The sequence below is a fragment of the Panulirus ornatus genome, chromosome 20, assembly GCF_036320965.1.
Source record: "Panulirus ornatus isolate Po-2019 chromosome 20, ASM3632096v1, whole genome shotgun sequence".
In the NCBI taxonomy this organism is placed as follows: domain Eukaryota; kingdom Metazoa; phylum Arthropoda; class Malacostraca; order Decapoda; family Palinuridae; genus Panulirus; species Panulirus ornatus.
This window is the reverse complement of record NC_092243.1, coordinates 54,909,811-54,934,469: the sequence shown is the minus strand read 5'-3', so window position 1 is coordinate 54,934,469 and position 24,659 is coordinate 54,909,811. Positions and strand designations below refer to the sequence as shown.

Sequence of the window (24,659 nt, the reverse complement as noted above, 5' to 3'; positions counted from 1 at the left end):
TTGGAGTTTTCCTTAACTCTTGCTCTCTTAGACACTTTGAATCCCATTAAATTCTTTCTGATGAATTTTCTACATCTAGATCGCCAGAAAGTATTTGAAACTGTGCTATATATGAGGCTGATACCGAAGTTGTATTTTCAGGCAGAAATGAAGGGCGTTACTTCGATTGACATAAGATCATCTGAAGATAAGATGAAGTCACCAATGGCGTACCGTAGGGTTCTGTTTTGGGATTATTGCTGCTCTTGATCCAGAAGGCTTGAGAAACTACTTGGATATTTTTTCAGACGATGCCAATGTCATATGTGTAGCGAAAAAGAGAAATAGATTGCATCAACTTGCAAGGGGATCTAGACAAACTCCAAAGATAATTTGTTACGTGGTTAACAAAGTTCAAACCGAACAAATGAAGTGTAATGAGGATAGAACACAGCGAAAGAAGGTTTCAATCCTGATATCATCTAGCAGGAAATATGCTGCAGGAATATGTGTATGGGAGAGACTTGGGAGTCGACATCGTCCCACATATGTCGGCCGAGGGGCATCTACGAAAATGGTTATGGGTAGAATTTTTTGCTATCACACAACTGCATTTATGGCCATGGATAAGAAATTATCATTTGTTGTTCGCATCCTACATTTGGCCAAAACTAGAATATATTTCTTGAGTTTGGTCGCCGCCCTTAAAGAAGCCCAAAAAGCTAAAAAAGAAGGTCTAGGTGAGGGCAACAAAAACTCTACCAGAATCAAGAGAGCAGACTCACACGGAAAGGTTACTTGTGCATCATGGAGAAGAGAAGAGTAAGAGTTTACCTTAACATTACCTTTAAGTTCTTTAACGAGCCTAATGACATAGCAACCAGCTTTTCGAAAGATGCAAGGACAGAACAACTAGAGACTACAATTTTAAATTGAGCAAATATCCTTGCTAGAAAAGCTGTAAAGAGGCACTTTTTTTTTTTTGGCATACGAACAGTGGATGCAAGGAACATACTGAGTTATGAAACTGCGGACGTCGACAGCATATACGGGCTTAAAGATATGTATGATAGAAGAGAAAGTTCACGAATGTCAAACATCCCCCCCCCCCCCCCTGTGCAATACAGTAATTGCAAATAGGTAAATATATACACACTCATGTTTGAAATAACAATCATTTCTACCACATGTCCTTCATTTACCCACCAGCCGCATCCAGAACACGAATTTGTGCTTACTTTTGTTAGCTCTCACATGCCTTATGTCTTTTCTCTCCTTGTATATGCATGTTCAATTTTTTCCTGTTTTGTAAAGTATCCCTTACTAATATGCTATTAAGTTTTCTTTGATAGAAAGTCAAGAAATAATGTCTTTTGAAGTGTATAGGTACTCCTTTAATGTGTCATTGACAGTATATCTATTTCACAGATTATTGTGAAAATATTGTAAAGGTTATGATAATTAGTTTTTTTTTATAAGAAAGGGCTTGCTATCTTAGAATAATAAATCTCAGGAGCTGGAGCTATATTGCTGGAACGTAGAGTCGCTATCTGTTTCTTGCAGGCCAAAGGTGAGCATTCCTAGCCATTGTCTTCGTGTAAATCGGGTTGTATTTTCTCATCAATTTCTCATCACGCCTTCATCAACGATAATAACGATATATATATATATATATATATATATATATATATATATATATATATATATATATATATATATTGTAGAGAGAAATAGAGCTTCTGTGTTTGGAGTGTGAAATTCAGATCAAATTACAATGAGTGCTTCGATGGTGTATCCGTCTGTCTGTCTTGTGTTGGAATTATCATTGGAATTATGTTATTATTTTCCATATTTTGTTGGTTGGTTGTTTAATGGGTATTTTCAGTGATCCTTACTATATTACCTATTGAGATGTTGATAATCAAGACGATGTGAATTTGATGTTTAAAGATGTTACTCTCGGCCTTTACATAGAGGTAACGGCGTCAACATGGCTTAGCGTTTTAAGCAAAACAATTATTTTTGGAAATAAACCTAGGCTTAAGTGTCAAGTGAAGGTGGTTAGGATCGTAACACTCCTTGTATGTAAACATGAACCTCAAACCTAACTTGACTCGTAGTATTTTGTTTGCTTGTTCTCTTAACTTATAATTGTTACATATAATACTGAATCTACGTTTTAGAACAAGTAATCTTTGTTTCTTGGAGTATGTTATCTGCGTCTCAGAACACGCCCGCCATATGCAGTGCCCACTCGTAATCCTTCGTTTTGCAGCTCTCACAAATACGTGACCTAGATCTGCAAGAGCAACGCAGCTCAGTCTCTGAATGCACTATCTTCATCTCTCTCAGGGTACAGAATCTTTCAGAACACTGCGTCTCTTGTCTCATAACCAAAGAATCGAACCGCGTCTGTGTTTCTAGAACACACCATCTGCATGCACAGAATGCCTGTTCTTCCTCCTTTGAGACTCAAACAATGAAAACACTGCTGCTGTTGGGGTAGTTCTGGGGATGGGTGGTCCAGAGTAATGTTTTATGAACTAAATCTTAACAATCTAAAAACGATATAATTCCTCCTGACTATGACAGTCTTCTTTGTTTCTGCTGTATATATGAAGCTAATCAGGGCAAGAACATACTGTTTTTGCTCAGTTTCTTCTTGTAATATCTCCATGTGGAGAGAAAGCCTATTGTTTTGCTGCTCTGTACTATTCATTCAATCTTTGCATTGTTCCTATGGATCGTCTCGATTATTTCGGAACATGATGAAGCTCCATTTGACCCAGCCTATTAACGATCAGGTCAGATGTATCTTCATGGTGTTTCAGGGGATTTGACCTGATCTGTAAGTGTCTTGACGAAGGGTGTCAGGGTGTAGTGAAGACGCACTTGTTTAGGGTGAACTAGGATTAACTAGAGTGTCGTAAAGTTTGGTGTCATTATTATTATTATTATTATTATTATTATTATTATTATTATTATTACTATTATTATTATCATTATTATTCCTATTGCTATCATTATTACTCATATTTGTTCGCCGTTTATCGTGTTAGCTAGGTAGCGTCAGGCGCAGATGAAGCAAGGCCGTATCCACTCACATTCATTCTCTAGTGGTCTGGTGCAACGCACCGAAACCATAGCCCCTTTATCCAGCAACAGATACACCGACCTTTACGTGGTTTTCCCGAGCTGCTTCATCGCCCTGGCATTATCATTATTATCATTATTATTATTATTATCATTATTATTATTATTATTATTATTATTATCATTATTATTATTATTATTATTATTATCTATTATTGTTATTATTATTATTATTATCATTATTATTATTATTATTATTATTATTATTATTATTATTATTATTATTGTTACTATTATCATTATGTCTCCAGCCGCAGGAGAGAAAACATCATTTACAAACTTTATCCTTATTACAATTCTCTCTAATTTTCTCTCCAACAATCAGACCTTAACTCTGGCAGTTGTGCTAAGGGTGTAGTGAAGATGCGTTTGACCTATCCTTTATGGGTCAGATCAAAGGGCAGTGGTGCCAAGGGCGTATTGGGGGTGAAGTGAAAATAAGTTTGAGGTTGAATTGAGCAATTGAGCATGTATTTGTCAAGAAGGACGTGAACCTGGCTCTTTCTCAAACAACCAGTGCTCTGACCCATAAGGCTCAGGGCAGAGGTCATTGATGTTCGGATGAAAGGATGATTCATTTGTCAAAGGTGAAGCAAAGATGCTTTTGTTGAGGGTGTGATAAAGATACGTTTGTGGAGGGTGAGGTGAAGATTCCTTTGTCGAGGGTGAAGTGCAGATGCATGAGTTGAGGTTGCAATAGAGATTCGTTTGATGAGGGTGTTCTGCGTCTGCTGAGAGTACAGATAGGTTTATCTGTGGTGATGTGAATTTACAGGTAGGTTTATCTATGGTGGTGTGAATTTACAGGTAGGTTTATCTATGGTGATGTGAATTTAGGTTTATCGAGGGGGTGGTGAGTATAAGTTTAACGATGTCTCGCTCCTTAGTGAACATGATGGTGCCAGCGCGGATATAGACAACTGCCCTCCCTCGTGAATGTTGGCATTCATAGTTAAACATAATGCTACTGCTTTGACATAACGACAAATATCCTTCGCTAAAGCTCAGTTGAATGATCTTTAGAATCTTCCCTCGGTTTAACACCCACCGGGCTGGGCTGTCACTGATATTCTTGTCCACTCTTTCCATTCAGCGCACCTCCCTCTTGCCGGAGGCACATATTTCATACACGATCCCACATTGTTGTATCTCGTCAGCCTGCCATTATCTCCGAAATTTGTCTTTGTCTAGCAAACTTCGTATGTATATATATATATATATATATATATATATATATATATATATATATATATATATATACACACACGATTTTTTTTTGTTGGTGAATACATCCATGTGGAGAAAGCATCACAAGTTTCTTCGTTGACTAGATCTCTTTCTAAAATACTTCAGAAATGAGTTTTAAGGAACTCCACTTGCAGGACGGTGATAGATCATATGAATTTGTACAAAGATGACGTTTCATCGAGTAAAATGATTAACGGTATGCCATTATGACCAAAAGCTTTGCGTTAAGGATAATCATGCTACAAGAACTCAGTTAACATGTATGACTGATCAAATAATATGAAAATGCTACTCTTTGACCTCAATAAGTGCGAGTTGATACACAACCATGTAGTGTTTAATTGTAGCGTTCATCCTCTTAGATATTCTTGATCTTTTGAAGTTACCCAACATAATCTGGCTAAGGGAAGTATCAAACGAAATGTGTCATAAAATTACTAACCTGAAAATCATACTAGTTAATTGCTATGGGCTATATATGATGAAAATATTATGTACTGGTATCTCACGACATTCACATATGTTGCTCGTTTTATAGACAGACCGGCATTCACAGATTTTCCTGTGAAACTGTAAGCCATAATGCATTCCTTGAAATACATATAGATATTTCATGTATACATACCATTTCAAAGGAGTTGATAAATAGTCACAATAGCTCAAGGATGCGTGAATGTCGATGAATTCATAACTAAAATGAAGGGTATGGCAACTCGTAAGTAAGCGGTTGGTGAATTGTGGCAGACCTCGCAGTTGCCAACGCAGATGTTTCGTGGCTTTGTAGAACGGAGAGTGAAAGTCTCCTCCTTGCAGGCCAGGGACGCCGAGGTTAGTGAGGAAGGAGTGTGTGGATAAGGAGGGAGGGTGTGGTGATGGTGTGTTCCTCCCTCACTGATCACAAGGTACGGGAAGTGCATACTTAAATGACTTTCTTGGGGAAGTGTGTTATCGTATGCTGCTGGTGTTGGGAAGTGATATATAGACTACTGTGGCATCTGACATGTTGGAAGGAATGGATTACATGCACAGTGAGAGTGTATGTGGTGTTATTATCTTTAACACCCGAAGAAGGTGTTAAAGATTTTTTGGTTGGTAAATGTAACTTACGTTGACGGGCTTTATGACCATGGCAGTTGATAGGCCTAAAGCCCAAACAACCAACCAACCAACCATGACATATTGGGAAAACGCATATAAAAGTGATGTAGACGTGTTCTAGGAATGACGTTGTTGTGACGAAATACTGTGGTTGGAAACATTAATATCATCATAGCTATTTTACGATGTATTTATGTTCTTTACTGAAAAGATATTTATGATATTAAAGCTGTTGAATCTGCGTACTGTTAGATACGCATTTGGGTACGTCGATTGAAAGACCTCATTGCCAGGGTACGAAGTTGTGTGCTTATTGTGACGGAGTAAGGTGTTGTGGGTAGATATTATGATTGTGTTGAGGAACTGTGAAGTACGTGTGACTGTGAATGTTTTATAGAAGAATCGTGTCTTTCTGAGTCCTTGAAGGTGACAGTCATAGTGAGGAGCCATAAGGTTCTGCTGATGCCCTTGATACACTGAGCTTAATATCAAGGCAGTGTACCGGGTTTACACTTCCTCAGCCCATAGTTTTCTAACAAGTGTAATTGTATTAAGTTTGTATTAGAAGACTTAGTTTTACAGTTTACTCAAAAGTATTGAGCAAACAACCATACTACCAACTGCGTATGAATTAAACTATGTAAATCATTAATCGTAAATACATTTCAGATTTGATAAAAAAAATCATGGTATAGTGACATCATCGGCTACCCACGAACGTTGTTTTAGGGCCCGTTTTCTCGGAACCCCAAGGTCGTATGTAGGACATCTTGAAGTTCATTGCAATTAATATGACGTGCCACAACTTACTGCCAGAAAGCTATATCTACGATATTTATTCGTTAACATATCTGTATTTTGGATGATTGTTATTGGACTTGAGATGTCTGTGGGCTACTCAACGTAATTGGGAAGAGGAGAGTTATTGACACGGGCAACCTTTCGTGTGAGACAGGACCTTGACTGACTTTTTTGTTTCTTCCAGGAGGTTGTTGCTGCCCGGCTATTGCAGGTCTTATCAGGGCAAACCCCACGTAACCGCTTCTCACAGCCAGGACGCACGCGTCACATGGGATACTTCCACGTGATCTAGAGCAACATTAGACCCGGGGTACCTCCACGTGGTTTAGAGCAACATTGATTGACCACGGTGATTTAGAGGAAGTCGATGTGACTCGACCAGCGCCTACGTGATTCGGAACACAACATCATGGCTCATCTAACATACAATGCCTCCCGCATTAGGGGCTTGTCTGTTAGGGATATACGATTTCCCACTTCCCTGCAGTGTGACGGGTCAGACGCAATTGTGAGTACCGAAGCGACCTCCGTCCTTCTAGTTCATGATTCTTTTTCATCGTAGTAAATTTTTCATGCATGACACTCAGTGATCCGGTGGTGCTGAACTGCTTGGATTTATGTTACTCGGTGTGTTGCTGTATCACAGAAGCCTTTATATGAATTATTGACATTGGAGGGCACGTACACAGTTAAGAGACAGACAGACGGACAGACACACGTGTACACAGAGAGACTCTGGACCCTTCACGTCTTATAAACAAACATTTTTTCATTAAAAATGATTTCAGGGAAAGAATATATGCATTTTGGCATACATGGATGGCATACGGTAATACTAACTTTACGCATGTATTGTTAAAGCTACATTTGGAGGATACTTAATTCCCTGTCGAGGGAGACGTGTATTGTTTTCACTTTTTCCATTTGTGTGATTTTATTACCAGCATCTTCTTAGGTTTAATGCCTCTTAAGACCCTGTCTCTACTGATCTCTCTTATCGACAACTCTCAACTCTCGTCTCCCTATTAACTGTTTTGTAATTTCACCTCTTGGTGAACATACTTGGTATTACTGTAACATCCACTCTTTCTTGGAAACCCCACATTATAGGAATAGTTAAGTCTACCTCTAAGAAACTGTGTTCTGTATAGATGTTGAAACCACTTCTGAACAGTTGCTCCGTTTATACAAGGGATTGATTCGTCCTTGTATGGAATACTGCTTTCATATTTGGGGTGGTTTGAGCTCTGCATCCATACTTGACAGAGTTGAGTCGAAAGCGGTCCGACTAATTTCCAAACTTGACCCCTTTGCCCTAGGCCGCAGTGTTGGTTCACTTTCCCTCTTCTTGTGGTATTGCTTTGGTTTTTGCTCCGTAGGAAGATCATTTTTTCACATAATCTTCGCCATGCGCTTTTAGATTGGCTGAGTTGACCATGTTCGGTTATTCATTGGGGATCAAGGTTCGCCGAAAAGAAAAGAAAAAAATATAATTTTGGTATATTTGTCATTGCTTGACTATATGTAAGCCAGTGTTAATGAAATTTGGCACGTATGTGTTTTTCACTTAACCCACATATTACCGATGACAAACTTGTGACGACCATTTTAGCTTTCTTTAAAAGACAAAAAAGTTACCCAAAATTAGAATTTTTGACGCTATTTTCATATCAATCTGTGTTTATGAAGCTCTGTAAGCGATGCATTTTTCGAACCGATCTTAGGTTTTGGCTTAGACTTTTTAACGTATTTGTGGAGGGAGACATATCACGTTCTAGTTCAAGGTACTCTTTAAAAAGCTGTCATTGTCTTTTTGATTAAGGGTGACGTGTTCAAGCCATCATGTTGTGGGTTAACCTTCTTCACTTAATGTCCTGAGAAGATAGTTATATTCCTCAGATGGATTCTTCCAGAGTCATTTTACTCGCCAGTAATCGAGGGCTGAACGATATAATCACGAGTTTAAACTTCCTGTATTTAGCGTAGAATCAGTTTCCTTGATTTTGTTAATACAGAGTCGTTCCATTCCTTGCACCGAGTCAATTTAATTCCTTGACTTTGTGCAGTCTTTTTAGTACCCATATTGTTTTAACACAGCTTTCACTGCAGTCATTGGCATGAAGACTCCTGCGCCAAAAGCAAGAGATAATCCTTCATACTTGTTAAGCTGTAGTCAAGGTCTGAAGCTTCTGTAGCCTGGAAATTGAATACTAGAACTCGGTCATTGTATCCCCTTAGAATTCTGTTATCTAATAAACCTAAGGGATTGTTAATGAAGAGAGTAGATTGTCATACCATGGGGTTAAATTACCATACTTAACAGGTACAGTTATTAGATTTAAGAATAGCTAAAAGAGGAGACACTATATCTAAGATTTGTCTTCATAGATATGAAATCCTTATAGGCGAAGGGTTATTTATTGTAATGAAAGGGTTAAATCGCCATTGGGTAATTGCAATCAAAGGGTTACTTGGTAGAACCAAAAAGGTTAATGGCTGTAATTAAAGGATTGTCTGAAGAGTAAGTAACAGAAGTCTTACTAAGGTATTACTTTCCAGTTACTGGTGCTAGGAGACTGGTTTGTATAGTGAAGCCTTCATATAGAGATTGATTTGTATAGTTTATCCTTCATACGCAGTGTTATATTCAAGGTGCCAAGATCATAGTAATCTTACTCGAATGAGGTTGATACATATCCAAGTGGATGACGTTATTCAGAAGGCATAAGGTGCATTTTACCGTCCCCCACTTCCATAGCAACCTAACAGGTTGGGTAAGGTAACTCCGAACACCGTGGAAGCGCATGAAACCCTCCACCTGACCGAAAGGGGTGTTGGTGTTCCACGCCCCTGACTTATTACGTGTGTACACTTTCGCAGCCTCATGCGTAACCAGTTTCGGTGTCCCATACAGTCTGTGCTTCTTTGTCACTGTGGATACAAAAAGGCGTCTTCAGTTCAAACGGTGCTTTTGAAAGTATATCTTTTGGTTTTGATGGCTACTGACCCATACGTTAGACATACTCGAGAAAAACTCTTTTACGTACACTAAACAGGAAAATGGCCAACTGTTACGTATTGGTACATTTATTCTCTCTGCTACCGTGAATATCCTTCTGAATATTTCCAAAGGTATGTTTATATCCTTTTCCTTGGCGATTTAATCCCAGCTTATCCTGTCAAAAGCAGTGTGAAGATCGTCATGATTTGCTTGTCGAAAATGTGGCATTTCTTTTGTTACTGGCATGTTGAGCAACGATATGAGACTATTTCGTGTTATTCCAATAGTAATTTCACGGTGATGACTCTTACTCTTTTCTGTCTATGACTTTATCCTCATTTGCATCAGGAGCTAATTCTAGTTATTTCTTTTCGCACGTCGGTTTTTAGTGGAATGATATTCAGGTACTGTCAAGCAAGGTTAGATAGAATTCACGGCCAGAGCTACTGGAGAGGGATTCTCCACTCTTTGATGTTGGTATGTTATAATCTCCTACTATTATCTACTCTTATTCATTATAAATCTTTAAGATAAATTCCGTCAGCCTGTATGAGGCTGCTGTATTCTGATGAGGCTTATCTTAATGTGATGAATAAACTTTTCATGTATATCATCCTCTGTATCAACCTGTCTGTATATATCTTTCTTTTCATCTGTTCATAACCGTACACCTGTCTAAAGATTCCTGTTCCTCCTACGCCTTCCCTTTGCATCTTGAACGTTTTCATCTTTTCTGAAAGTGTTATCAAGAGTTCGAGCTATATATATTTCTTCAGCTAGCTTCCTTAAGCTACCCCTCTTCTTCCTATTCCAAGCTTTCCTGAAGTATTCTTTATGTAGCTTCCTTTAGAAATACTTTTTACTCTTCCTGTTCACTCTTAAGGGTTTCCCTTTCAAAGTTTTTCGTCCTACTCTCTCTAGCGTTCTTCGTGGAGGTTTCTTGAAATTATTTCTTGTTTTTCTTCTCTTCCTCCTTCTTTTGGTTTTTCTCTCCTTCTTTTGTTTCTTCTCTTCTAGAAGCCCCCATCCATCCCCTCCCAATACAGTTTTTCACTTCACAAGAATAAAGTCAACATTCCTCATACTTCCTTCTCCCACAGCACCCAGACCCTGATTACTCGTGCGCTTATGTCATCATCTACACGGACACTGACTTCAAGGGGCACGGCATCTCCTTCACCATCGGCAGAGGCACCGAGCTAGGTGAGTGTCTGTAACCTAGGGAAAAGGGAGAACCTTGATCAGCCAAAAGAATATAGGTATACAAATGTCCTCCTGTAAGACCACGCAGGCCTTTTATGGTGATGATTCGGATTGCAACATAATAAGAGGACTGTGACATGATACTTATATGAGTTAGGTGATGCATTGATTATAAATATTTTATGACTGACATGATAATCTGTTATATGATTTAGGTAACTCGGAAAAAAGAAAAAGGTAGAAGTGAAAGCGAGATAAGTAAGGTAAGATATGCACTCTGTCCATACTTAGATGTGTATGGTCAGCTTCATCCTTTAGGCAAATATATCAATACTTATGAATACGAAGGATTTATGGACATTCAGCTAGAAAGTTAGGTGAAGTGCTTATCATACTCGATACTGATTTTTCTTAGTCTTAGCAGAAAAGTATAGGATTAAAAGTTAATGACTAGGTGATGAATGATGATCACAGACCGAGTAAGGAAACAACCTCCCAGAAATGAGAGATCATTTATCGTGCATGATAAAGACTGGAAGGTAGATAGTACATCACCACCCTCCATGGTAGTCCTCAGGATTATTCTCTCCAATGAAAGTGTTTGTCAAGGGTTTTGTTACGATCCTTTCAATATCAAGAATGTCTACTAGATAACTGTAATGACTGATAAGATTTACTATAGGTAATTATCTGGCCACAGACTGTCTTCGAGGCAAGATTTTATTGCAAAGCTTCGGCAGTCCAGTGTATTCATATATTTCGTTCATTATAAGTTAGGAAAACTGATGAAATGTGAAGCAGGGAAAGTAAAGACCTCAATATTTTTCTTGTCTTCACGTGTTAGAGATGTGGCCAAAATTTAGCAAGCCTCCAATTTATCTTGGCTGATTATTTTCATAATGCAAAGACTGCATTGGTGAATAATGATAATGTTGATCATGGTAAAAGAGGGTAGGAGAAGATGAAACGGTAACAGGCAAAGGATAGTTGGAGTGCCTATTCTTGAGCAGATGTCGGGTGTCTGAACGTGGAGTTGCACGGAGTAAGAGAGTTGTGGTGAATGGTTTGATGAAAAGAGGAGAGGTGACGAATACCATAAGGCAGAATAAGTGTGGCAAAGCGGATGTAATGCATGGGATGCTTGAACTCCTCAATAAAAAGGGTTAACTGTTTTTGTTTGGTAGTTAGGATTTTCAAGGTGAGGTCCTTTCTAGATTTCTCCACTACAGTCCATAGATTTCTGAATGACTTCAGGCTATGAATTAAACATGATTGGTTCCCGGATGTGTAAAGTGTTTTCTTTCTAAATTTATTGCATATTCAGAATTCGTTGGTAACATTTTTACCGTGATTTCCAGGCGTGACTTAGCTTTAGGAACATTTTTTTTCCAGTAACTTGGAAGCCATGGCTTCCAGAAATTTTAATAAGTGTAGATCATACTGTTCCTCTGCCTTCTGTGCTCCAGAGAGTACAACGAGTACAATTAAAGTGCTTAAGGTCGTTCTCGCCAGTCCAGCTGCATGATCAAATCAGTGAGAGTTGTGAAATATTCTTACACACTTCCTAACTCGGCAATCTCGCCTACCTGAGAGATGATGTTAGAATTAGTGTCACGAGGAGCGTCGTCATTGAGCATGTATCCGGCAGCCGTGAGCGGATCTGATTGTGTTAGCTTTCACCGCCCGCACTGTACTTTGTGTGTTTCACAGAGAATGCGGGGTCACTGTTCCCAGAGGAGTTAAATGACTGATGCTTTTTGTATCCGAATCATTGAACGTAGAATTACAGTCAGGTACCAAAGGCCAGTCCACTTGCTCGTCTGACTCAAGAGTGTTGACTTTCGTCTTGTGGATATTTGCCATGAACTGCGGGAATTGCCCACTTGTCGAAATTCCTTTTTTACCGGTATATGATATATATATATATATATATATATATATATATATATATATATATATATATATATATATATATCATATAGAATTTGAAATGAAAGGGGGAGGTGGTTTCCAGTTCCTCGCCCCCGCCCCCTTTAGTCGCCTTCTACGACACCAGTTGGTAGAATTCTTTCTCCTGTACCCAAGGAATGGAGTGAAATTATTTAAAGCGATCGGGGCCTAAACATGCAGGAGGATGAAAGGCGTGCACAGGATAGAGTGAATTGGAACGATGTGGTATACCGGGGTCGACGTGCTGTCACTGGATTGAACCAGGGCATGTGAAGTGTCTGGGGTAAATCATGGAAAGTTTTGTGGGGCCTGGATGTGGAAAGGGAGCTGTGGTTTCGGTGCATTACACATGACGCCTGAAGAATGGATGTGGCCTTTCTTCGTCTGTTCCAGGCGCTGATTTATATTTTATCGTTTTGTCATGCGAGTCATGTAGCCCTATAGTGTCTTGAAGCCTCCTTAGCAACGTGCCCCCAGCTATTACCCGCTTCCTTACCCACGATCTTGCGTCACTGTCGTAGATAGAGTAACGCCGACTGACCAACGTCCGTTTAGAGCCCACGATACGGTGTGCTCTGTGTTGCATGTATGAGGCAAAGTGTACAGTAATATCAGGGCTTTTGTTTTTGGGGAGGATATTACGTAAGATTCTGTTTCCGCAGCCTTGGCGGTTTTGTTCCTTCGTTATATCCCATGTTGTTCGACGAGGTTGACATTTCCGTCAGCACACACACACACACACACACACACACACACACACATATATATATATATATATATATATATATATATATATATATATATATATATACACACACGTGTTTGATATCCCCTACATGACCGAGGTATCGTCTTTCCTTTGTTCCTTCTTTAGGAAAATAGTACGTGAGGGGAAGATTTCCAGCCCGCCCATTTACCGCGCCTCATAGTCGCCGTCTAGGACAGACTGGAGATATGTGACCAGTATTCTATCACTTCTTTCCCCAGGGATATATATATATATATTTTTCTTTTCTTTTTCTTTTAAACTATTCGCCATTTCCCGCGTTAGCGAGGTAGCGCTAAGAACAGAGGACTGGGCCTTTTTTGGAATATCCTCAACTGGCCCCCTCTGTTCCTTCTTTTGGAAAATTTAAAAAAAAAAAAAAAAGAGAGGGGAGGATTTCCAGCCCCCCGCTCCTTCCCCTTTTAGTCGCCTTCTACGACACGCAGGGAATACGTGGGAAGTATTCTTAATCCCCTATCCCCAGGATATATATATATATATATATATATGTATATATATATATATATATATATATATATATATATATATATATATTATTTTTTATTTTTAATAAAAATAAAATATAATTATATATATATATATATATATATATATATATATATATATATATATATATATATATATATATATATATATATTTCTTTTTCATCATACTGTGTCGCTGTCTCCCGCGTTAGCGAGGTAGCGCAAGGAAGCACATGAAAGAATGGCCCAACCCACCCACATACACATGTATATACATACGCGTCCACACACGCACATATAAATACCTATACATCTCAACGTATATATACATATACATACACACTTATTCATATATACACATGTACATATTCATACTTGCTGCCTTCATCCAATTCTGTCGCCACCCCGCCGCGCATGAAATGACATTTCCCCCCCCCCCCCCCCCCCCCCCCCCCCCCCCCCGCGCGTGCAAGATATCGCTAGGAAAAGACAACAAAGGCCACATTCGTTCACACTCAGTCTCTATCTGTCATGTATAATGCACCGAAATCACAGCTCCCTTTCCGCATCCAGGCCCCACAAAACTTCCCATGGCTTACCTCAGACACTTCACATGCCCTGGCTCAATCCATTGACAGCACGTCGACCCCGGTATACCACCTCGTTCCAATTCACTCTATTCCTTGCACGCCTTTCACCCTCCTTATGTTCATGCCCCGATCGCTCAAAATCTTTTTCACTCCATCCTTCCACCTCCAATTTGGTCTCTCTCTTCTTCTCGTTCCCTCTACTCCTGACACATATATCCTCTTTGCCAATCTTTCCTCACTCATTCTCTCCATGTGACCATACCATTTCAATACACCCTCTTCTGCTCTCTTAACCACACTCTTTTTATTACCACACATCTTTCTTACCCTTTCATTACTTGCTCAGTCAAACCACCTCGCACCACATATTGTCCTCAAACATCATATTTCCAACATATCCACCCTCCTCTGTACAGCCCTATCTATAGCCCATGCATCGCAACCATATAACATTGTTGGAACCACTAGTCCTTCAAACATACCCATTTTCGCTCTCAGTGATAACGTTCTCGCCTTCCACATATTCTTCAACGCTCCCAGAACCTTCACCCCCTCCCCACTCTGTGACTCAATTCCGCTTCTATGGCTCCATCCGCTGCTAAATCCACTCCCAGATATCTAAAACACTTCACTTCCTCCAGTTTTTCTCCATTAATACTTACATCCCAATTGACTTGTCCCTCGACTCTACTGAACCTAATAACCTTGCTCTTATTCACATTTACTCTCGGCTTTCTTCTTTCACACACTTTATTGAACTCAGTCGCAAGTTTCTGCAGTATCTCACCCGAATCAGCTATCAGCGCTGTATCATCAGCGAACAAAAACTGACTCGCTTCCCAAGCCCTCTCATCCACAACAGACTGCATGCTTGCCCCTCTCTCCAAAACTCTTGCATTCACTTCCCTAACAACCCCATCCATAAACAAATTAAACAACCATGGAGACATCACGCACCCCTGCCGCAAACCAACATTCACCGGGAACCAATCACTTTCCTCTCTTCCTACTTCCTACTTTTCACTGCTTCTAGCAACTTGCATCCCACACCATATACTTTTACTACCTTCCGTAGAACATCTCTATCATATGCCCTCTCCAGATCCATAAGTGCTACATACAAATCCTTTTGTTTTTCTAAGTATTTCTCACATACATTCTTGACAGCATACACCTGATGCACACATCCTCTACCACTTCTGAAACCACTCTGCTCTTCCCCAATCTGATGCTCAGCACATACCTTCATCCTGTCCATCAATACCCTCTCATATAATTTCCCACGAATGCTCGACCACCTTACCTCTGTAATTTGAACACTCACCTTTATCCACTTTGCCTTTATACAATGGCATTATGCATGCATTTCGCCAATCCTCAGGCACTTCACCATGATCCATACATACATTGAATATTCTCACCGACCAGTCAACAACACAGTCGCCCCCTTTTTTAATTCCACTGCAATACTATCCAAACCCGTCGCCTTGCCGGCTTTCATCTTCCGCAAAGCTTTCACTGTATACCAAACCATTCTCCCTGACCCTCTCACTTCGCACACCACCTCAACCAAAACTCTATATCTGCCTCTCTAGCATCAAACACATACACCAAACCTTCAAAATACTCACTCCATCTTCTCACTTCACCACTGCTTGTTATTACCTCTCTTGTCTTACTTTATTTACCTCCTTCCAAAGCATCTTTTTATTCTCCCTAAGATTTGATGTTACTCTCTCACCCAACTCTCATTTGCCCTCTTTTTCACCTCTTGCACCTTTCTCTTGACCTGCCTCTTTTTTTTTTTTTTTTTTTATACATCTCCCAGCCATTTGCACTATTTCCCTGCAAAAATCGTCCAAATGCCTCTCTTTACTCTTTCACTAACAATCTTACTTCTTCATCCCTTCACTCGCTACCCTTTCTGATCTGCCCACCTCCCACCTTTCTCATGCCACAGGCATCTTTTGCGTAAGCCATCACCGCTTCCCTAAATACATCCCATTCCTCCCCTGCTCCCCTTACGACATTTGCTCTCGCCTTTTTCCGTTCTGCACTTAATCTCTCCTGATACTTCCTTACACAAGTCTCCTTTCCAAGCTCACTTACTCTCACCACTCTCTTCACTTCAACATTCTCTCTTCTCTTCTGAAAACCTCTACAAATCCTCACCCTCGCCTCCACAAAGTAATGATGAGACATCCCTCCAGTTGCCCCTCTCGGCTCATTAACATCCAGAAGTCTCCTTCACGCGCCTATCAGTTAACACATAATCCAGTAACGCTCTCTGGCCATCTCTCCTACTTACATACGTATACTAGTGTATATCTCTCTTTTTAAGCCAGGTATTCCCAATCACCTGTCCTTTTTCAGCACACAAATCTACAGGCTCTTAATCATTTCTGCTTACAACACTGAACACTCCATGCACACCAATTATACCCTCAACTGCCACATTACTCACCTTTGCATTCAAATCACCCATCACTATAACCCGGTCTCGTGCATCAGAGTTGCTAACACACTCGCTCAGCTGCTCCCAAAACACTTGTCTCTCGTGATCTTTCTTCTCATGACCAGGTGCATAGGCACCAATAATCACCTCTCTCCATCCACTTTCAGTTTTACCCATATCAATCTAGAATTTACTTTCTTACACTCTATCACATACTCCCACTCCTCCTGCTTCAGTAGTAGTGCTACTCCTTCCTTTGCTCTTGTCCTCTCACCAACCCCTCACTTTACTCCCAAGACATTCCCAAACCACTCTTCCCCTTTACCCTTGAGCTTTCTTTCACTCAGAGCCAAAACATCCAGGTTCCTTTCCTCAAACATACTACCTATCTCTTCTTTTTTCTCATCTTGGTTACATCCACACACATTTAGACACCCCAATCTGAGCCTTCGGGGAGGATGTGCACTCCCCCCGTGACGCTTGTTTCCCCTTTTAGAAAGTTAACGTACAAGGAGGGGAAGGTTTCTAGCCCTCGCTCCCGTCCCTTTTAGTCACCTACGACACGCGGGAAATTCGTGGGAAGTATTCTTTCTCCCCTATCCCCGATTTATATATATATATATATATATATATATATATATATATATATATATATATATATATATATTTATTGGAAAGGATCACAATTTTGCGCGTGATCAAGATATTTCTATGAGTCCACGGGATATATATATATATATATATATATATATATATATATATATATATATATATATATATATATATATATATTTATATATATATACACACACACACACAAAGGAATGCAAGGATGCTGTTAGTGGTAATGGAAGGCACCAGAAACTCGCGGATTAGGTTGAGGAAAGAAGGCATATATAGGCTCGTTGAAACGGCCTGGGCAAGTGAACACTTTAATCGAGGTGTTTCTAGGTAGTCTTAGTTTCAAGATTTTTATTTTTCGATTTATTTCTGCATTTTGGAGAAAGTAACATTAAGTACATTATACTACACTAGTGAGAGCATGCAGTGAAGTTTTATTTTGATGAGGAATTGCTTGCTAGATCACTTTCATAGATAAGGACAGATAAGGAGGTGTTTTATCTCTGGTAATCTTACATTCCCGCTTAGATGTAGGGAGCGATACAGTAAGTTACGTTTTAGATGACTAGACATTACTTTTGAGTCCCAGACCCTGCGATTGTATATTAATATTTTCCGTTGGTTCCATATGAAACTTGATAATGAATATTCACTGATTCTTCCATAATGATGACTGACACGCGGGTCATGTTGCAGTGGTGGCCGCTGTTAAATCCCTCGCGCACCTGGTGGTCGGGAAGAACCTGAAGGATATTTATGACGACTTTGCTGCCACCTGGAGGACACTCACGTCTGAGTCGCAGATGAGATGGGTAGGTGTTTGCTCTGCCCCTGTCGCGCGCGAACCTCCTACTGACAGATAGTGACAGTAATGTTTATGTAACGTAGTGACACTGATGTATATGTAACGTAGTGACACTGATGTTTATGTAACGTAGTGACACTGATGTTTATGTAACGTAGTGACACTTGTTTATGTAACGTAGTGACACGATGTTTATGTAACGTAGTGACACTTGTTTATGTAACGTAGTGACACTGATGTTTATGTAACGTAGTGACACTAATGTTTCTGTAACGCCTTTTCTCCTGTACTTGGTTATTGATACGTAGGTGACGTGACTGGTTTTGATGGTTGAAGATGCTGAAGTGCAAAGGATTTTAGGTTTTATATTTCATCACAATCTTCACAGGTGGGTCCGGAAAAGGGCGTGATCCACCTTGCCGTGGCAGCCATCGTCAACGCCCTATGGGATTTAAGAGCTCGCACGCAGCACAAGCCACTCTGGAAACTCCTGGTCGACATGGAACCAGAGGAACTGGTATCCTGCATAGACTTCAGATATATGTAAGTCATCGCTCTGGGAGGTATAGCCCAACGTTGTGTTATTACTGTCGAGAATAACCAATTCTAGACTAGTTTACCCCTTATGCTTGTGATAATTGTGACTGACAATCTGGTAAAGTCTTATTTCTGTACCCTTATCATGCTTGAGGATAATTGTGACTGACAGTCTGGTAAAGTCCTATTTATTTATTGTTATAATCTTTATACTTATATTAAACTGTAGATTTCAAGTTTACTTCTTATTTATATTGTCTTTTTGAAGTCGTATATGTTTGTTCATTGTTGTCTTTACAAATGAGTTCGTATCAGAGTTCAAGTTAAGATGACTATACTTGGCGATGGTGTACGAGCAAAACGAAAGACTCGCAGGGAAATAGATCAGACTGAACTCTAACCTGGATGTGTGTCTGTGTGTAACAGCGGAGACGTGCTGACGAAGGAGGAGGCTGTTGAGATGCTGAAGGAGATGATCCCAGGGAAGGAAAATAGAGAGGAACGGATGCTGTCACGGGGTTACCCTGCCTACACCACTGCTGCAGGTACAGAATGACCTGCTGCATATTATCATTTTATTTCATAGTCTGCCATCCTTATGGTTATTTTTTATTTGTTTTTGATACTTCTAGGGACACACACATACACACACGTTATTCATTTATAATTACTTCCTGCCCCTGGAGTCCCTTCTTTATTTATATTTGCTCTTTGTTATATTTGCTTTTTGTTATATTTGCTTTTGAAAGGGTGATAGACCAAGCAGGTGGGACATAGTTTAAAGAAATGATATTTTTTGAAAGGATGTTGAAGGATTCTTTTCCTTGTCCAAATTTGGTGCCAGATAGTGTTTTGAGGACATTGAGGTTGTGTTTCTTTTGTGTTGATGTTATATATTTGGAGTGAATGTTGTTACGTGTGAGTCGTATATCATGCTTAGAATGGCTGGTGTTTTATTTATTGGGAGTGACTGTCCATTCAAAGTGACTGAAGGTGTGAGCTGGATTTGTGCCTGATTGGGGTCAAGAGTGACTGAAGACTTCTGTGGAGATAAAAACAGGCTGTTTTGGGTGAGCCATTATTCCTGTTTCGTAATGCAATGCTGCATGTTTGATGTTGCTACTGTGGTGTCAGATTGTTTATGATGTGTTTTTGTTGTCTTCATGTGCAAGGACCTTCATGTTGATGCTTGCCTAAGATAATGAGAGCGTGTGTAGGAAGCGGTTCAAGAGAATAGGAGAAAACTCTGCTCCTTGGGAAACTCCATCGCAGAGTTAAGTGTTTTCGAGGTAAGATATTGTGAGTGACTGGCATGGCGGCCGGCTATGAAATTAACCAACCCCTTGTAGTCGTTGAAATATAGGGTAGTGGCAAGTATTTTGTATGTGAGGATGTGATGGTGATAGTGTCAAATCCTTTGTCGATGTCTGTTGCCACTAGTGTTGTGCGGGAGGGGGGTTGTAGTTGGTTGAATCCATCTAGGATATGTTGCGCGAGCTCATTGGAAAGTGTGGTGGTAAAGTGCTTGGGTCTGAATCTATGCTCTGTAGCTGATAATGGGATGTTTTGATTTCGATATGGATCATTTTCTCACAAAGTTTGGATACTGAGGATAGAACTGATATAAGAGGAAGGGGAGATAGGTGGTTTGAAGGGTTTTAGGATTTGTATTACGGTGGAAAGTTCCCAGATGTGAGGGATTTTGTAGCCAGAAGTAGTTGAAGATATCTGCAGGTGCTTGAGATTGCAAATGGATTATAATGTTTAATGTGAAAATACGATATGTTGTCAGGGTCTGAAGCAGTTTAGTTCTTTTAGGTATTTCTTCCATTGCTTGTATCACCGGGAGTGAAGGATGGCTGGCCAGTTGTTTCTGAATTTATTCTGTGAGGATTTTTTATTTTGTTTGTGGTTGATTTTCAGTAGTGTCTTGCGTATATTTATGTGTTCTTTAGGAGGAAAGGATATATATATATATATATATATATATATATATATATATATATATATATATATATATATATATGTATATATATATATATATATATATATATATATATTTTTTTTTTTTTTTTTTTTTTCGCTGTCTCCCGCGTTTGCGAGGTAGCGCAAGGAAACAGACGAAAGAAATGGCCCAACCCACCCCCATACACATGTATATACATACGTCCACACACGCAAATATACATACCTACACAGCTTTCCATGGTTTACCCCAGACGCTTCACATGCCCCGATTCAATCCACTGACAGCACGTCAACCCCGGTATACCACATCGCTCCAATTCACTCTATTCCTTGCCCTCCTTTCACCCTCCTGCATGTTCAGGCCCCGATCACACAAAATCTTTTTCACTCCATCTTTCCACCTCCAAAATATATATATATATATATATATATATATATATATATATATATATATATATATATATATATGTATATATGTGTGTGTGTGTGTGTACGTTATCGGTCTTGGCCTGCTCTAATTTGCACCGTGAGGGAAAGGCAAGACTGCATCATCGTCAGTTTGTGACAGAGTAACATCAGAGGTCTTGTCGCATCAAAATAGTCCATCCTGCTCCTGCCAGTGAGTGTACCGTGGGTTGTGGGTCTCTTTGAGATAATAGGTTGCGAGATGGGGTGTCAATTGGGGTTGGGTTTGGGATAGTACTCTCCCCAGCAGTAGGATGGGAAAATAACCAGCGTAAATTGATATCATTGTTACGACTTTAGGACCTCTTTCATGCGTCTCCTGCAGCTTCGAGGCTTCACTCCTATCAGAAGCAGAGAACGTTTGGACTACCCATGAAACGGGGAGTTCCTCGATGATACTGTACTGCTTTTCTTCGCCTTAGGTAACATTTGACTCGCGATGTAACCGCATGGAGGTGGAGTCCGTTTTGTAGGGCTGCAGCTCTATGGATGCGCTACAATCGGTAGCAGGTGAATGAACGACTCAATTGGGGTTAAAAGGTCTTCATCAAGATATCTTTTTCGTCCGCTGACAGTGATGCAGTCTCGCCGAATGCGGCTACTCACTCGCGATATAACCTTATGCAAGCGAAATCCGGTAACACACACACACACACACACACACACACACACATATATATATATATTTATTATTATTATTTTTTTTTTATTGTTTTGCTTTGTCGCTGTCTCGCGAGGTAGCGCAAGGAAACAGACGAAAGAATGGCCCAACCCACCCACATACACATGTATATACATACACGCCCACACACGCACACATACATACCTATACATTTCAATGTATACATACATATACATGCACGGACAAAATACATGTATACGCATGTACTTATTCACACTTGCTGCCCTCAGCCATTCCGTCGCCACCCCGCCACACGTGAAATGGCACCCCTTCCTCCGCACACGCGCGAGGTAACGCTAGGAAAAAACAAAGGCTACATTCGTTCACACTAAGTCTCTTGCTGTCATGTGTAATGTACCTAAACCACAGCTACCTTTCCACATCCAGGTTCACATAAACTTTCTCCTCGTTCCCTCCACCTCTGACACATATATCCTCTTTGTCAATCCTCGTCACTCATTCTCTTCATGTGACTATACCATTTCAGTACACCCTCTTCTGCTCTCTCAGCCACACTCTTTTTATTACCACACATCACTCTTACCCTTTCATTACTTCGATCAAACCACCTCACACCACATATTGTCCTCGAACATCTCATTTCCAACACATTCACCCTCCTCCGCATAATCCTATCAATAGTCCTCGCCTCGCAACCATGTAACACTGTTGGAACCACTATTTCAAACATACCCATTTTTGCTTTCCGAGATAATGTTCTTTCCTTCCACACATTCTTCAACTCTCCCAGAACCTTCGTTCCCTCCCCCACCCTGTGACTCGCTTCCGCTTCCATGGTTCCATTCGCTGTTAAATCCACTCCCAGATATCTAAAGCATTTCACTTCTGCAGTTTTTCTCCATTTAAACTTACCTCCCAATTGACTTGTCCCTCAACCCTGCGGTACCTAATAACCTTGCTCTTTTTCACATTTACTCTCAGCTTTCTTCTTTCACACTTTTTACGAAACTCAATCACCAGCTTCTGCAGTTTCTAACCCGAATCAGGCCACCAGCGCTATATCATCAGCGAACAACAACTGACTCGCTTCCCAAGCTCTCTCATCCACAACAGACTGCATACTTGCCCTTCTCTCCAAAACTCTTGCATTCACCTCCCTAACAACCCATCCATAAACAAATTAAACAACCATGGAGGCATCACGCACCCCTGCCGCAAACTGACAACTGACAACCAATCGCTTTCTTCCTACTCGTACACATGCCTTACATCCTCGATAAACACTTTTCACTGCTTCTAGCAACTTGCCTCTCACACCATATACTCTTAATACCTTCCACAGAGCATCTCTATCAACTCTATCATATGCCTTCTCCAGATTCATAAATGCTACATACAAATCCATCTGCTTTTCTATGTATATATTATCCGTAGGGATAGGGGAGAAAGAATGCTTCCAACGTCTTCCCTGCGTGTCGTAGAAGGTGACTAAAAGGAGATGTAGCGGGGGCTGGAAATCCTTCCCGTCTCGTTTTCTTTTTTATAAACTTTCCAAAAGGGGAACAGAGAAGGGGGCAAAGTAGGATATTCCCTGAAGAGCTCAGTCCTGTGTTCTTAACACTACCTCGCTAACGCGGGAAATGGCAAATAGTATATATATATATATATATATATATATATATATATATATATATATATATATATACACACACACACACACACCCACAGGCCGGTACGTTACCACTGCATTATCATGCGATAGAATCTTTTCATCCCGGACCAACCAATAGTCTGTGGGATTTTCCGCCACCATCGTGATGAGAGGACGAAGGAAAGCCCATGCCCACGCGAATCCAAGGTAACGACAGTTCAATCCCAAGAACCTGCGGTAGAGCTTATACCTCTTGGTGACTCTTACGGGCCTGGGCTTTACTTCACCCTCGCAGATCACGAGATGTGGCGAGAGATCTCATGGACAGCTGGATGGTCAGAGATAGAAAGCTTAGTGGAGATGTACTGCAGTGGTGACGTGTCTGTCAGCCAAGCGCTAGGCTCGGGTTCAGATTCTTAGGCGCCCAGAGGTATATTATTTCCATGTATATATTTGGATTTTTTTTTTTTAGGACATATAACTGAATGTTGAAGATGTCTTATAGTATTTTCATTGCCGGTAGGCTGGCTGGGCTATTCCAACGAGAAGATCGAAGGCCTTCTGAAGCAGTTCATGTCCCAGGGCTGGAGGCACTTCAAGCTCAAGGTGGGACAGGATCTTGAGGACGACAAGAGAAGATGTCAGTTTGTACGGGAATTGATCGGCGAAGAGAGGACATTGGTGAGTGGGAGATGGAAGCGTAGGGAGGAGTAATGTTAGGTAAAGAATGTATAAGATGGTGAATGATATACCAAGAACAGATGATAATCTGGAGAGGCGAAATGATAAAGAGAGTCATGTCACCTGGCTTGCTGGAGAGAAAAGCCTTGCGGGAGATTAAGTGTGGCAAGACGGCGCGAGCGGATAGTATTGCAGTTCAGTTTCCTATGAAAGGAGCTGTCTTGTTGAATGGTTAGTTAGGGTTGTTAGTGTGAGTATGAATCATAATGATGTGCCTGAGGATTGGCAGAATGCATATTTAGTTCATTGTATAAAATCAAGGGAGACACGAGGTGAGGTATAAGTTTGTTGAGGAGAATGATTGAGAGGATAACTTTCAGACATTCAGACTGGGGAGTATCACTATGGTTTGAGGAGTGGCAAAGATGTGTGCATGTTTCTTTTTAAAAGAATTTGTGTGAGAAATGGAAGGATTTGTATACTGCAATTATAGATGTGGAGAAAGCATATGATACCGTTGATTAAGTTGCTTCGTGGGAGGTAGGAGTAAATGGCATG

At 40.3% G+C, this 24,659-nt stretch overlaps 1 protein-coding gene across 4 annotated transcripts in view; it reads left to right on the top strand.

Moving 5' to 3' along the window:
• The window catches only part of LOC139756012 (mitochondrial enolase superfamily member 1-like), a 41,184-nt gene that overhangs the window by 4,163 nt on the left and 12,362 nt on the right, over positions 1 to 24,659 (top strand). For 2 of the 4 annotated variants that reach the window (XR_011714243.1, XM_071674944.1), the window contains exons 1-7: positions 5,153 to 5,282; positions 6,464 to 6,787; positions 10,381 to 10,483; positions 18,048 to 18,163; positions 18,545 to 18,699; positions 19,120 to 19,238; positions 23,944 to 24,101. Coding sequence is in view for 3 of the 4 variants with exons in the window: in XM_071674944.1 (XP_071531045.1) it covers positions 6,689 to 6,787; positions 10,381 to 10,483; positions 18,048 to 18,163; positions 18,545 to 18,699; positions 19,120 to 19,238; positions 23,944 to 24,101 (750 nt within the window). In the remaining variant the exon portion in view is untranslated. Of the gene's footprint in view, positions 1 to 5,081; positions 5,283 to 6,463; positions 6,788 to 10,380; positions 10,484 to 18,047; positions 18,164 to 18,544; positions 18,700 to 19,119; positions 19,239 to 23,943; positions 24,102 to 24,659 lie in introns of those variants that run through there. The other 2 variants (XM_071674946.1, XM_071674945.1) reach the window with 2 other exon arrangements.